This window comes from Phocoena sinus, chromosome 8 (assembly GCF_008692025.1).
Source record: "Phocoena sinus isolate mPhoSin1 chromosome 8, mPhoSin1.pri, whole genome shotgun sequence".
NCBI classification, from domain to species: domain Eukaryota; kingdom Metazoa; phylum Chordata; class Mammalia; order Artiodactyla; family Phocoenidae; genus Phocoena; species Phocoena sinus.
The window spans coordinates 24170382-24185827 of NC_045770.1; the positions used below are offsets into that span (position 1 = coordinate 24170382).

At 35.1% G+C, this 15446-nt stretch overlaps 1 protein-coding gene across 1 annotated transcript in view; it reads right to left on the reverse strand.

Annotated features, from left to right (window-relative positions):
- The window catches only part of ATM (ATM serine/threonine kinase), a 140030-nt gene that overhangs the window by 97604 nt on the left and 26980 nt on the right, over positions 1-15446 (reverse strand). The window contains 10 exon segments of the mRNA XM_032640231.1: positions 1253-1452; positions 2803-2974; positions 4063-4152; positions 5090-5215; positions 5777-5902; positions 7650-7875; positions 8681-8776; positions 10037-10231; positions 11697-12068; positions 13714-13883. Coding sequence (XP_032496122.1) covers positions 1253-1452; positions 2803-2974; positions 4063-4152; positions 5090-5215; positions 5777-5902; positions 7650-7875; positions 8681-8776; positions 10037-10231; positions 11697-12068; positions 13714-13883 — 1773 coding nt within the window.

A 15446-nucleotide genomic window follows, 5' to 3' on the forward strand; every position in this document is an offset into this window, starting at 1 on the left:
ACGTTCACCACAGCTAGAACATGACAAGGAATTCTACCAGGGACTCAACCTGAATGTTTCCAAGAGGTTCTAATTAGGGAATAACTTGGCATGTTTGCCAGGGCTGGGGAAATCACTTGCCATGTTTGCCAATTTGCTGGGACTAAGATATGACCATGGACTCATCCAGGATATTTGCTGAGACAGGAGCTCTCCCAACATATTCACCAGCACTGGGACTAAGGGTATGGCCCACATGGTTGGGAGATAAGTTATATGTAATAATATTGAGTAAGCAAGTAAATGCACTGAGGTTAAGTGGGAAGCCTGGTTTCTTACTGTTGTAAAAGGGAGCTACAAATATGGACACAGAAAATAAATCCTATGATGTTAGATTGGAATTGGAGATATCTACCAGTAGATGAGTAAAGTGATGAGAGAAGGGAAGGAGAGAGATTACTTTTGTTAAGTCTAAATCTAATCATGAGGAAACATGAGATAAACTCAAAGTGACGGATTCCATACAGCAAGTGGCTGTACTATTCAAAAATATGAAGGTCGTGAAAGATAAAGAAAGACAAAGGAACTGTTCCACACTGAAAAAAACTGAACAGACCTGACAAGTAAATTCAATGATACAATGTTAATTTCCTGATGATTATACTATGGTTATACAGAAGAGTATCATTGTTTTTAGGAAATACACACTGAAGTAAAGGGGTATCACATCTGAATATTTAATCTCGAAATGGTTCAGAAAAAGTGTGTGCTTGTGTGTGTTTGTGTGTGTGTAGTGTGCAAAGAGAGAGAATGATAAGTCAAATGTGGTAAAATGTTAACTACAGAGGCTTATGAAGGAAAAAAGGGAGTTTTGTCGTATTTTAACTTTACAGTCACTTTGAAATTACATTTAAAAATTTTAAAGCATATAAACCAAGGTCAAGGCAAGATGCAGACTTCAACAACGTTATGTGAGTATTATTTTTACATTCAGAGTCTGTGGCTCTTGACCTAGTTTAAAATAATAATAATTACACCCAAAGAGAATAAATCTATCCAAGTCCATCCAGGTTTTAATGTTTCAGTATCCACTTAAATTTTTTTCACAGTATATTAGAAGAAAAGTGTATTTTATAACTAGTCTCAGATTCATTTCTCAAGGAAGCAATTTCAAGTCTTCAAAGGTACTATATGATTCTAATATGTCAGTCCATTACATTTAGCTAGCAACATCAGACACAACTGAAGCACTTCTTCATTTCACTGAACTCACCATGTGTAGATGGAGAGATTTGGTAAGGTCTAGCATGCTAGAATCAATTAACATTAACAATTTCCTTCGAATATCAGCTGCTCTAAATGATACAGTATTGGTCTGAGCAGTGGTCACACACATACACAAGAACTTGAGCATGTCTAAAAAAAGTAGATCTTGCTTTGACAGATGTTCTTCAGCTAAAGGATTCATGGCACCTAAAAATAAAAAGCACTTATTAAGACTAACAGAGGTGTACAACAAATACATACATTGAACATTAACACAAATATCTTCCCCTTGAACAACAACAAAAAAAGAGATAAAAATATATGGAAAGCAAAATTATGATGAAATTGATTACACACTAAAAGCTTCAAAATTCTTCATAAAAGGTTACCCTAGGATTCTGTCATCAATAAATAATCTATGGAAAAATCTATATAGACAAATATTCACTGCAATACTGTTAGAAAGGAATCTAAATTTCTGACAATAAAAAAGTGGTCCAGTGGTTTAGAATCCACCTTCCAATTCAGGGGAAGCCAGTTCGATCCCTGGTCGGGGAACTAAGATCCCACATGCCATGGGGCAACTAAGCCCACACACCTCAACTAGAGAGCCCACGTGCCGCAAACTACAGAGCCCACATGCTCTGGAGCCCACACATCAAAACTACAGAGCCCACACGCTCTGGAGCTCTTGCATAACTAGAGAGAAGCCCACGCGCCGCAACAAAGAGCCCACACCATGGGGCTTCCCTGGTGGCACAGTGGTTGAGAGTCCGCCTGCCGATGCAGGGGACACGGGTTCGTGCCCCGGTCCGGGAGGATCCCATATGCCGCAGAGCGGCTGGGTCCATGAGACATGGCCGCTGAGCCTGCGCGTCCAGAGCCTGTGTTCTGTGACAGGAGAGGCCACAGCAGCAAGAGGCCCACGTACGGCAAAAAAAAAAAAAAAATAGCCCACACCACAATGAATGATCCCATATGCCGCAACAAAGATCCCGCGTGCTGCAACTATGACCCAACCCAGCCAAAAAATAAATAAGTTTTTTAAAAAAGTGCTCTAGTAAATTATGGTATGTATGTTAATTGGGATATTATAGAGCCATTAAAAAGTATGATTATCAATAGCACAAGTACCTAAATGAAAAAAATGCTTACAGTTAATGTTAAAAGAAAACAGACAAGGTATAAAAAGGCATTTGAATGTTAATGCTGATTATAATTTTGAAAGGGTCTATGTAGAATAACAGAAAAAGGTAAACAATGATGGCATTATGGGTGCTCTTGCACTATCCTGCTTTCTATTTTCCAAATAACCTATTATATGTTTTTATTTATTTAATAATTATTTAAAATTCCCCCATGAAGAATAAAATAGGAAACTAATAAATTCAATTAAAAATCAGGGAATTCTAAAATGTATAGAGGTGAACAATCCCAATAGACTATACAAAAAGGAAATAAAATGCGCATAAAATTAGTATCTATGAGGACTTTCATAATACCAAATCAATGTAAAGAGGTTAAAAAAAAAATCCCATGCAGTAAAAATATATTTACCAATAGTAATTTGGCTCTCTCCAGATTCATTTGCATCAATAACACTACTAGCAGGGTAATCATTAAATAGATTCATGGATGACTGATCCTCCATCTCCATTAGATTTTCATCAGTACCATCTTCCACTGATTCTACTTCTCCAAAGTCAAATGGCTTTTTGATAATGGATACCTTCAAATCAGAGAAAGAAAGACGTTCCAAGTTGGCTTCTTTCAGAAGCATGCTGTCGTTAAAACTGACCTAATCAAACAATTCAAGATTCAAGTGTATGAAACCCTGCAGTACTATTTCTATTAAATGTCCTGCAACAGGAAAACAGATATATAAACTGTATTGTCTACACAGCAGAATAATACACAATCTTTACAAATGATTTCTTATATTAAGAAGTTTCATACTACCCCAAATTGATGAGGGTGTAGGTAAAATTATAAATTGGTAAGACTATTTTGGAGGACAATAACATTATCCATCAAAAAGTAAAATTTACATTCCTTTTGAACAAGCAATTTCACTTCTAGAATTTATCCTACATCCTTCATAGGCACAAATAGAAGGAGATGAAAGTATAAGAAATTTACTGCAGAACTCTTTGTAAAAAAAAAAAAATTTTTTAATTTTAATTAAGATTAGTTGGGTTAAAATACATATATACTATTCCCATATATAATGAAATACCATGGTACTGCCCCCCCAAAAAAAGTATACATAGGTATACCCCTATGTAGTAGCAACATGGAAAAATGACCAAGATTTATTATTAAATGAAAACACTCAAGTTACAGAATATTCTTTCACTCATTAAATACTTGAATATCTACTACGTGCCAGGCACTGTTCCAGACAAAAAAGTATGTAAGCCCATTTATATGGAAAAAGAAATATAAATATCACGATAAGAATATGTTGCTTGTCTGGCAAGGTTTTTGTTTTTATTTTTAAGAATAGAGAATTATTTTGAATTTTGGTACAATGTCATACAGAAAAAGGTACTGAGTCCGGATGATTAGTTCCCAATCACTTGGTCTATTATTATTTATTGAGAAATTAACAGCCAAGCACTATGCTAGGTATTGATATTAAGAAGCAATCAAATACATTCCCCCCTGCAAACGAAATAACTTTATTTAATTTCCACATTTTAAAAACATAACATACCATATTCTGTGAGATGCATCCCTTTTCAAGAGAGATTTCAAAGTTATAAAAAGCATCTTAGAATCAATGAAATATGGTGGTAAAATAGGAAGCATACTTACTAAATTTGTATAAATATCTGCAATATCATTCATTAGCTTTGATGTTAATAATCGCAGGAAGAAGCCAGATGCAATCTTATTTGGACTGTGCTGTAATTAAGACAAACAAAACACCAAGCAAACAAAGAAATAAAAACAAACAATTATTCTTTGCAGATAATATTTTCTCTATCTTGAATGAAATGCAGATTTTATTTTACACTGGAAATTATCAGAATAAGCATGGATAAAGAGTTTACTATTAGGAGCAAGATATGAATTGCTTCAAAAATACAAACCTCTTTTCTTAAAGTAATAATAACTATAGCAAATATCTTTCATTGAGCATAAATAACATTAAAGTAAAATACCAGCTACTGCCCCTAAACATAAGCAAGCAATAATCATAGCTTAGAGTTTATTCATCCACTCTCTCCTTCCCCACTTATACCAAAACACAAAAAAACACATTAAAAATCTAAAAATACATGCTGATAATATTGATATATGGCCATGTACTTAACATTAGCTTTAAAAAGTGTTTCTAGTTATTATCAATACTCTGGTTTGGCTCAGCTACCTCTCAGGCCTGCTCCAAATCAAAACAAAGATTACACACAGTAGCACCCTTTCTACCAAATGCTATGTAAGACTACCTGGGCAAAAGAGAGTAATGTATGTGCTAGAACTGTTTATCTTTGCAGTGCCCACTAGCCCTCGTGTACTGGTATGCACATCACATACTTAGTAGTCAACAAGTTTTTACTAAATAAATGAAAATACACTGGCAATAAAAGAGTCACCAATCAGTTGTATATTAAAGGGGTAAAATAATCTCAGAAACTTTCCTGAGAAGGTTAGTTTCGTGCAGTTAGTTTCATGAGAAACTCATATTACCTGTTGCTTTTTTCCTCTGGATACTACCTTAATTTACCAATTTAATTTAAAATCAGTGTATCAACTTATGAATGGACCCAAAAAATAGTAACACCACCAACCAGTTATCATCCTCCTAGGTAGGCTATGCTGTCAAGTAGGAACATCTTACCTTGGTACAGTTATGTAAGCAACGTGTACATAGATGCATCATATTTCTCAGTGAAACAATTCTAGATTCTTCATTTGTCTTATTTTTAAACAAAGTGATACTTTCTCCTGCATACTGCATTAGAGACTATTAAAAAAAAGGAGGAAAAATCCAAATTTCAGTTAAAATCATAGCTGATTGATTGCTTTTTTGTTTTACTTAAGAAGTAAAAGTAATCATTTTAAGAAGTTATACTTGGTTATAAAATATAATTAAAAATGAACAAATTTTTAAAAACAACAAATCTTATACCCTGTTATCCTTACAAATCACACAACTGACAGAACAGCACCCAGAGATAAAAGTCAGTTTCATGGTTAGAGCCTACTAGATTAACACTCCTGGTTAAAAATTCTTTAGGATAACTGATCCAGGAAAAAATTTTTAAAGTACAGATAAACACCAGTAATTTTGTTAATGAGATTAAATTTTAATGTGATATAATTTCAATTACTGTATTTATAGCTGGCTTAAAATAATTTCAAATTTAAGGAAGGAGATACAATATCATTTCTTCTCAGACTGCATAAATGAAAAAGAAAGCGCTAACCTACATAAAAATTTGTTTTCCAAACAAATATACCAGTTTTCCCAGGAATATATTTCAGTCAAATTAATCCAAAACATTATTGACATAAATCTTCCTACCTTGGCTTTCTGGAATAATTCTGATTTGTATGCTTCCTCTTCAGCTATTACACCCACGTAACAATAGCAGCCGAGAACACCCACCAAGAGACTTGAACACCGGACAAGCATTTCTGAATTTGAAGTCTTAAAGTAAAACCAAAATAAAAAATTTTTATATTTTGTAAATCGTTTCGAGTACTATTATCTTTTGAAAGAGCAAATTTTATGTACATATTAAAAAACAAAAGTTCAGTTAATTGAATTAATAGTGGCATAATTCTGATCATCTCTAAAACCATCTGAGGGATCCCTACAGAGTTGTGATAACCAGGGTTCTCAGGAAAATCAGAAGTAGTATGTCCTAATGGCCAAGTAATATATCTCTTCTTAAAGTGGCTTAATGTACTACACACACAAGCCCTTAAATATGTGAGGTAAGGAGGAAAGAAAGAAAAAAAACTGATAGGCAAACAAATGTCTGTAACTCTTAGAACGTGAGTAGAAGTTAGATTCATAATAAGAGACATTAAAATGATGTTTTGAGCTTCTAAGAGATAAGAACCTTGATTTATTCAGCTGTTTAGATTCCACAGACTAACACAAGGCATTTTTGCCAGTAGATACTGCTTAACCAATTTTATAGAATTATGTAAGAATGTGCAAAGGTTACACAGAAAAATAAAATTTTCAGATTTTTCTGTTCCTATATCGTATGAAATGTCATTTTAGGGGAAAACACGGAAGATCTCATTACTTGGTAATGAAAATGGTTACAACTATAATCCAGAAGTAAGTCAGTAATAGGGGCAAGATAGAGCAAATAGGCACACTGTCTCTTCTCTGGCTGTTTGTATCATTAATTATGACTACTGAATCAACCCCTTTGAGTAGCTTGTAGGTTTTATTTTAGTCAACAAATATTTTATCATTTATCATATAACTAAGCACTGCAGAAGATACAAAGATTAATAAAAATTATATATGCCCTTTAATGAGCTTCTAGCATAGTTTAAGAGATATTTGTGTATATGGTACAAAGAAGATGCTAAGTGTCATTTAAAAATAGAAATATTGGGCTTCCCTGGTGGCGCAGTGGTTGGGAGTCCGCCTGCCGATGCAGGGGACACGGGTTCATGCCCCGGTCTGGGAAGATCCCACATGCTGCGGAGTGGTTGGGCCCGTGAGCCATGGCCGCTGAACCTGTGCGTCCGGAGCCTGTGCTCCGCAACGGGAGAGGCCACAACAGTGAGAGGCCCGCATACCACAAAAAAAAAAAAGAAAAAAAAAAAAGAAATATTAAGTACTATTAAAATTAAAAGATGTACGGCTGAGATTATCTAAGAAAGGCTTTAGCAAGGATTTTGACATATGGATTATCTGAACACATAGAAATGGGTAGAAAGACACAGGAGTTTTGGCAAGAGAACAGCACACACGAAGAGAATCTGTGATTTTAAGAGGACAAAGGAAATGATATGTGAGACATTACTAAAGGACCTCTAAAATATGGGTGACTGCTAGTTCATTTATTAATGACTTCTCCCTCTTCAAGTGCAACCAAAATCTATTAGATCAGTTTATATTATATCATTTTCTGTTATTGTAATATTTCCCTCCTCTGTATTGAGGTTCTTTTTCATCAAACAATCACTATGCTCGAAACCTTTATTACTACTCATCAACTCACACAAAGAATTCTACTTCTTTAATGTCTATGAGAATTCCTGGTAAAAGAAAATAGTCAAATTGTTTTTCTTCAGTTTTCCTTTTTTTCATGCTAAATTTTCCCTATATATAGCCACGTGCTACTACTTTGCTTTTAAAATTAAGCTTTCTAACAGTCTACCAAAGTAGAATCAAATATAGGCTTTAGTTTGTTTTGAAAATTCACCTCAGATGAGTAATTATTTAGAAGCTGTTCTGACAATCCCAGAAGATAGCGATCCAGTGATTGCTTGAGATTTTGGTGGACAGAAAAGCCTACACTGGATTGGTGCTTTTCTGTAGTACGTTCTTTCACAATGGTTAAAAAATCCATCTTGTCAAAAGTTGTCTGAAGAAATAGTTCTTCAACTTCTGAGAATGAAGGTTCTTCTGTATCTTTTTGGTGTTGCTCACTTCAAAGAAATAAGATTCTTAATTTGTAAAATCAAATTACCTATTATTTCACCTTCATATAGCAGCAATCTATTACAAATAAAAACATTAATAGCATCTATATTATTTAAAGACTGCTTATACAATTAGTGAATTATTCTTTTAAATGCTTGTCTTCTTTGGATTTTGATAATTACTTGTATAGAATTTCATTATTCATTAGCAAATTTTACTAATAAACAAAAAAATAAAAGTTACAGTTTCAAAGGCAAATTCAGAAAGTATTAAAAAAAATTAACAACAGATATAAACACTAAGAATAACATTATCTGAAAACAGTTCCCTTTTTTCACCTTTGATTTCTCCAAAATATAGATCTTTTTTCATCTTATGCCCTCTGGAGGAAGAATAGGAATCTTCATGCCAATGAATCATTTTCAGTCACAGTGATAAACATAAGCCTCTTGAGTCAATCAACTAAAATGAGGTTTTTAGATTTATTCTTGTTTCCCTTATCCTCAATTATCATTAGTTTTTAGCGAACAGTCAGATTTTATTTGACATATAAAAATGGGTCACATCTTTAAAGAACTCATTTCCACATGATGTTTATGTTCTTAATATCCCATCATAAATATAAACTATAGGATATAAAGTAAAATTATTGAATTAAAAGAAACTTTTCCCTTGCTAACAGTTATGATTTTTTTAATTGACCAATTCAGTTCATAATTTTTAAAATGTAGCTACTACTCTGCTAAAATATTATCTTTGTTAATTAAAGCTGTATCTTAAAATAACACAGAACTCTATTAGATAACATACCATTCTGGCACACTTTGGAAAAAATTCATTGCAGCTTTACAGTTTTTCATAGTGAGACTCACAAGAATTTTCTCCAGGGCAAGATGAGGAAAATTACTATAAAGTAAAATAAAAATCTTTACTTAGAAGACCAAAAGCCATTTAAAGCATTCTTAAACTTAAATACCCAGGTTTAGCTATAAATATTGACCTCTAAAATTTGGATCCAAAATTAAAACTACTTTCATCTCTACTGAATTTCTTAACATCTGAAAACAGGTCTTAAAGAGCATACATTTCATGTTACTACCATTTTCAACACTTCCTAGAAGCAGACTCATACTGAATTTTTAAAGAGCATAAACAATTATGAAATAAAAGTAGGACTTCCCTGGTGGTGCAGTAGTTAAGAATCCGCCTGCCAATGCAGGGGGACATGGGTTCAAACCCTGGTCCGGGAAGATCCCATGTGCTGCAGAGCAACTAAGCTCGTGTGCCACAACTACTGAGCCTGCGCTCTAGAGCCCACGAGCCACAACTACTGAGCCCACACGCCACAACTACTGAGCCCACACGCCACAACTACTGAAGCCCACGTGCCCTAGAGCCCATGCGCTGCAACTACTGAAGCCTGCACACTCTACGGCCCGCATACTACAACTACTGAAGCCCACATGCCTAGAGCCTGTGCTCCACAAAGAGAAGCCACTGCAATGAGAAGCCCATGCACCACAACAAAGAGCAGCCCCTGCTCGCTGCAACTAGAGAAAGCCCACACGCAGCAACAAAGACCCAACACAGCCAAAAAATAAAAAATTTTTAAAAATAAAAAAATTTTTTTAAAAAGGCATTAAAGTAAAATCACTAAGATCCAGAGGTCTGTCCTCCAATCACTCAGTTCCATTTACTGACTGTGGATAGGTTAAGTGGGCAAGCTGCTCCCATCCTAGTGCTTAAGTCCCATTTTGGCTTTTTCTCATTTCTTCCCCTCATTAAAATATTTCGCCTAGAAGATACCCTCATTATGATTCCAGGATATACATGAGTTGGATATATGTTCAGATGGACCTATTTACAGACGATCACAAAGGAACATATAAGTGCTCAAAGAACTATATACATATTCTTCATGCACGTCCCCCTTATTCTCACGGTCTAGGTAGAGAGAGAAAACAAAGTAAAAGAACTTGGACAAAGATCCAGGCACAAAGATACAGAACACTATAAAAACAAAGGGACTGTTTAATCTCTAGGACTAATTCTGGGAAATCCTGTATGATCACTGTAAAATAAAGCCATCTAATATCAAACAAGAAATGGAGGGCACCTTATAAAACAAAACAAAAGCCAGCAGCATGCTAACTGAACTCAAATTACCTGTGAAGAATTGGAGGCAGCTCTGCACTGTCTTCAAAGTCATCCTCTAACTGATGGAATAAGAGCCATTTCATTATCAATTCCTTTAAAGAAAAATTTCTGTTTACATCATATATATTCTTCTCCATTCCTGTTTTTACTGTTTCTGGAACTACACAGATGGTCAGTGCCAAAGTCAAACAGCATACTGCAGGACTACAGCAAAACAAAGGACAATTAATATTAAAAGTGAGCTCTTTGTATAGAAAACAAACTTATGGTTATCAAAGGGGAAAGGAGGTGGGGGAGGGATAAATTAGGAGTTTGGGATTAGCAGATACAAACTATTATATGTAACTCAAAAACAGTCATGTACCACAATGTTCACTGCAGCTCTATTTTCAATAGCCAAGACATGGAAGCAACCTAAGTGTCCACTGACAGATGAATAGATAAAGAAGATGTGGCACTTATATACAATGGAATATTACTCAGCCATAAAAAGAAACAAACTGAGTTATTTGTAGTGAGGTGGATGGACCTAGAGTCTGTCATACAGAGTGAAGTAAGTCAGAAAGAGAAAAACAAATACCATATGCTAACATATACATATGGAATCTAAAAAAAAAGGTTATGAAGAACCTAGGAGCAGGACAGGAATAAAGACACAGACATAGAGAATGGACTTGAGGACACAGGGAGTGGAAAGGGTAAGCTGCGACGAAGTGAGAAAGAGGCATGGACTTATATATACTACCCAATGTAAAATAGATAGCTAGTGGGAAACAGCCACATAGCACACAGAGATCAGCTCCGTGCTTTGTGACCACCTGGAGGGGTGGATAGGGAGGGTGGGAGGGAGATGCAACAGGGAGGAGATATGGGGATATATGTATATGTACAGCTGATTCACTTCGCTATAAAGCAGAGACTAACACACCATTGTAAAGCAATTATACTCCAATAAAGATGTTAAAAAAAAACCTATTATATGTAAAATAGATAAACAACAAGGTCCTATTGTATAGCACAGGGAACTGTAATCAGTGTGTATATATACACAGACACACACACACATATGTATAAAACTGAATCACTTTGCTGTACCCCAGAAACTAACACAACATTGTAAATCAACTATACTTCAATTTAAAAAAAAGTAAGCTCTTTCAGGGACAGAGACCTTGTCTATCTTATTTATCACTGTGCCTCCAATGCTTAGGGCAGTGCCTGGCATGCTGTAGACATTTAGTAAACTTCTATGGACTAAATGAACACAAAAAAATTCTAAAAAGTCTGACTACATTTGAGAAAATTCTTGATTAAGAACTATCTCTTATTGTAACAGTATGCAGTACTAAAAAAAAATAAAATTTATGAAGATTGAGCAAAAAATAATTGTCAATTACAAATAAAAGAAATATAAACACTTAATTCTTTAAAACTGGCCTTAGTAATCTCTTCACATTTGAAACTAAATTATACTTATTTATTAATTAAGACTTCCTGGACAAACAACAAAAGCATCTGAAACAGAATTTAACATATGTTTAACTGAAGTTAGAAATTACAAAACTCAGGGGGAAAAAAAAAATTATATGTATATATATATATGTATATATATATATATATATATATATATATATGTTGCAAAATAGAATACAATCCATAGTCAACTTACCATGAAGGTCTGCAGGCTGACCCAGTAAATAACTTCCAGAATTCTCTGTCAACTTCAACTAAACTGCCTTGAATTATGGCTCCAAGTAAGCCAAAGTTTTCAGCTTGTATTTGTTCAGAACTTATACCACGAAAAGTAATAGACCAAATTTTAATCCAGAGTTTCAATAAATCTGACTTTTGAGAGCTTTCTAGGTTTGATTTCTTGCCTTGACACAATGCAAGTTCCATAAGGCATCGTAACACATATGGTGTGCGTTCCCCATGTCGTTGTTGAGGTAGAAGCTGGTGTAGTATCATTAGTAATGGTGACAACTCACAGTTAGGTAAACTTGAAGGATATTTTGATATTAATTGAGTTGCAATCTGTAACCTAAAAAAAGTATAAATAATTTGAAAATTATTCAAATCCATTAAGAGGCTAAAAGAAAATATATAGACATAGTACTCTTATAATAACCTAATTAGAATATTATCATCATCATTTTCCAGACTACTCTCATAATAAACTGGCTCTTAATATTTATTAGGCCCTACTTCCTAAAGTGGCAAGAAGATTGAAAACATTTAGGCTAGCTGGGTAAGCTATCATATTTTGCTTACACAGTAACTTTAAATAACTAAATTACCAACGTTCTACTTCTTACTTATCGTACACATCCCTGCTCTTTGGCCACCAATAATATTCCTTTAGAACAATAAAACAAACAAAAAAACCCAAAAACGGTTTTCCCTTGACGTTAATTCAGTTAATTCAATAAGTATTTGCTGCGAGTTCTCTAAAATGAGTGCTACTCAAGAATAGGAACTATATCTTGTTCACCCTCTATCCCTTATGCTTGGCACATAGTAGGTGTTCAATAAATAACTTCACTAAGTGGACAAATTAAAGAATATGAAATTGGCAACATCAACTATAGAAAATTTAGCAATAGGTATCTAAATCAATACGATTTCCTTCCACAACTCAATTATATTTAGACATTACATCAATGGGGGAAAAATCAAAGAGCACTGTTAACAAAAGTATGACTGTAATCTACAAATTTCTAACTGTCCTTACGCAAGCTGCTTAACCTTTCTCAGTTGCAGTTGTCTTTTTGGTAAAGCAAAAAGGCTGAGCTGCATGAATTCTACAGATTCCTAACAGACCTAATATCTTGTGATTCCAAAGAATTCCACAATTTAATTACTTAAATAACTGCAAATGCTATATGAGACTAAAGAACAGAGCAAATGGAACTTCCCGGGTGGCGTAGTGGTTAAGAATCCGCCTGCCAACGCAGGTGACACGGGCTCAAGCCCTGGTCTGGGAAGATTCCCACATGCCACGAAGCAACTAAGCCCGTGTGCCACAACTACTGAGCCTGCGCTCTATAGCCCGTGAGCGACAATTACTGAGCCCACGTGCCACAACTACTGAAGCCCGTGCACCTAGAGCCCATGTTCTGCAACAAGAGAAGCCACAGCAATGAGAAGCCCATGCACCACAAAGAAGGGTAGCCCCCACTCGCTGCAACTAGAGAAAACCCTGTGCGCAGCAATGAAGACCCAACACAACCAAAAACAAATTTTAAAGAACAGAGCAAATAGTAAAAAATAACCTTTATCATGGCATAAGGTCCAAATTATTCTGTGATTTCTGAATACTAACTTTAATTTCTTCCTAATCTAATTCTATTAGAAGGTGCCAAGCATGGTAAAATTTCTTTGTGTTGAGGTATACAACTCAGTTAATTCCATGAGGCACACAGTACCGATCGCCTACCAAGCAGCCATTCTCCTTCTTCCTTGCTATGGCAATATGCTTAGGAAAGGTGCCCTATTCCTGGCTTCCAGCAGATAAACCATAGTGGTTGATCTCACATGTCCTAGTAATCACCTTCCCCTTTGTCATCACTGCTTTGGGAGTGACCTAATTCTGGCCAGGCCAATGAGGTAAAGGAATCTACCGGGGTCTTGTGAGAAAAATTAATGAGACTAAAATGATATTGAAAGAGAAAAAAACAATATTTTACCAAGGCACAATGTTAAAATCATTCTGTGACTTCTGAAGATGATCTTTTATTACTTCCCAACCTAATTCTATTTTCTTCTTTTTGCAAGGTGCATTGTAATCACTAAATTCTCTTTGTGTGGTTGTGTAAGACTGAGAAATCTCCAAAGATCTAGTATCTTCATTAAAAACCTGTAAAACAACAAAAGGAAAACCTAGTTTTTTAATACTGCTATTGTTTCTAATAGTTCATTAGGAAAAAATGTTCCGTCTTAGATGAAGATACAGGTTAGTCATAAAGCAAGAGTAATAAACTACAGAAATATATGAATATGAAAATATGGTAACAAACATTTTGCAGACAATAATGGCTCTCTAGAAAGCAGATATTACCAAGTAAGTTATTAGTTTTAGTTCCTGAGAAACTTTACTAAAAGCACCAAAACATCTAAAAGTAAAGCAAAAACCTCTATTTTCAAAGATATTAAATCATAAACTTAGTGTTAAGAAAATATTTCACATGTGAAATGGATGGTAACCAAATCTCCGGGGAAAAGTTTTACTTAAGAAACATTGTCTCTATTTCATTTACTTCTGCTCTGATCTTTATGATTTCTTTCCTTCTACTAACTTTGGGTTTCATTTGTTCTTTGTCTACCTCCTTTAGATGTAAGGTTAGGTTGTTTGAGATTTTTGTTTTCTGAGGTCAAACTTCCCTCTTAGAACTGATTTTGATGTGTCCCTTAGAACTGCTTTTGATGTGTCCCCTCTTAGAACTGCTTTTGATGTGTCCCATAGGTTTTAGACAAATGAAATAGAGACTGAAAAAATAATAGAAAAGATCAATGAAACTAAAAGCTGGTTCTTCGAAAAGATAAACAAAATTGATAAGCCTTTAGGCAGACTCATCAAGAAAAAAAAGGGAGAGGGCCCAAATCAATATAATCAGAAACGAAAAAGAAGTTAAAACTGACACCACAGAAATACAAAGGATCAGAAGAGACTACAACAAACAGCTATATGCCAATAAAGTGGACAACCTAGAAGAAACAGACAAATTCTTAGAAAGGTACAATCTCCCAAGACTGAACCAGGAAGAAATAGAAAATGTGAACAGACCAATAACCAGTAATGAAATTGAATCAGTAATTTTAAAACTCCCAACAAACAAAAGTCCAGCAACAGATGGCTTCACAGGTAAACTTTACAAACATTTAGAGACTTAACACCTATCCTCAAACTATTCCACAAAACTGCAGAGGAAGGAACAATTCTGAACTATGAGGCCAGCATCACCCTGATATCAAAACCAGACAAAGATATCACAAAGAAAGAAAATTATAGGCCAATATCACTGATGAACATATGAAAACATCCTCAACAAAATACTAGCAAAACGAATCCAACAATACAGTAAAAGGATCATACCTGGGACTTCCCTGGTGGCGCAGTCGTTAAGAATCTGCCTGCCAATGCAGGGGACACGGGTTCAAGCCCTGGTCCGGGAAGATCCCACATGCTGTGGAGCAACTAAGCCCATGTGCCACAACTACCAAGCCTGTGCTCTAGAGGTTGTGAGCGAAAACTACTGAAGCCTGTGCGCCTAGAACCTGTGCTCTTCAACAAGAGAAGCGCCCACAATGAGAAGCCCACGCACCGCAAAGCAGAGTAGCCCCCGTTCTCTGTAACTAGAGAAAGCCTGCACGCAGCAACGAAGACCCAACACAGCCATAAACAAATAAATAAATAAATAAA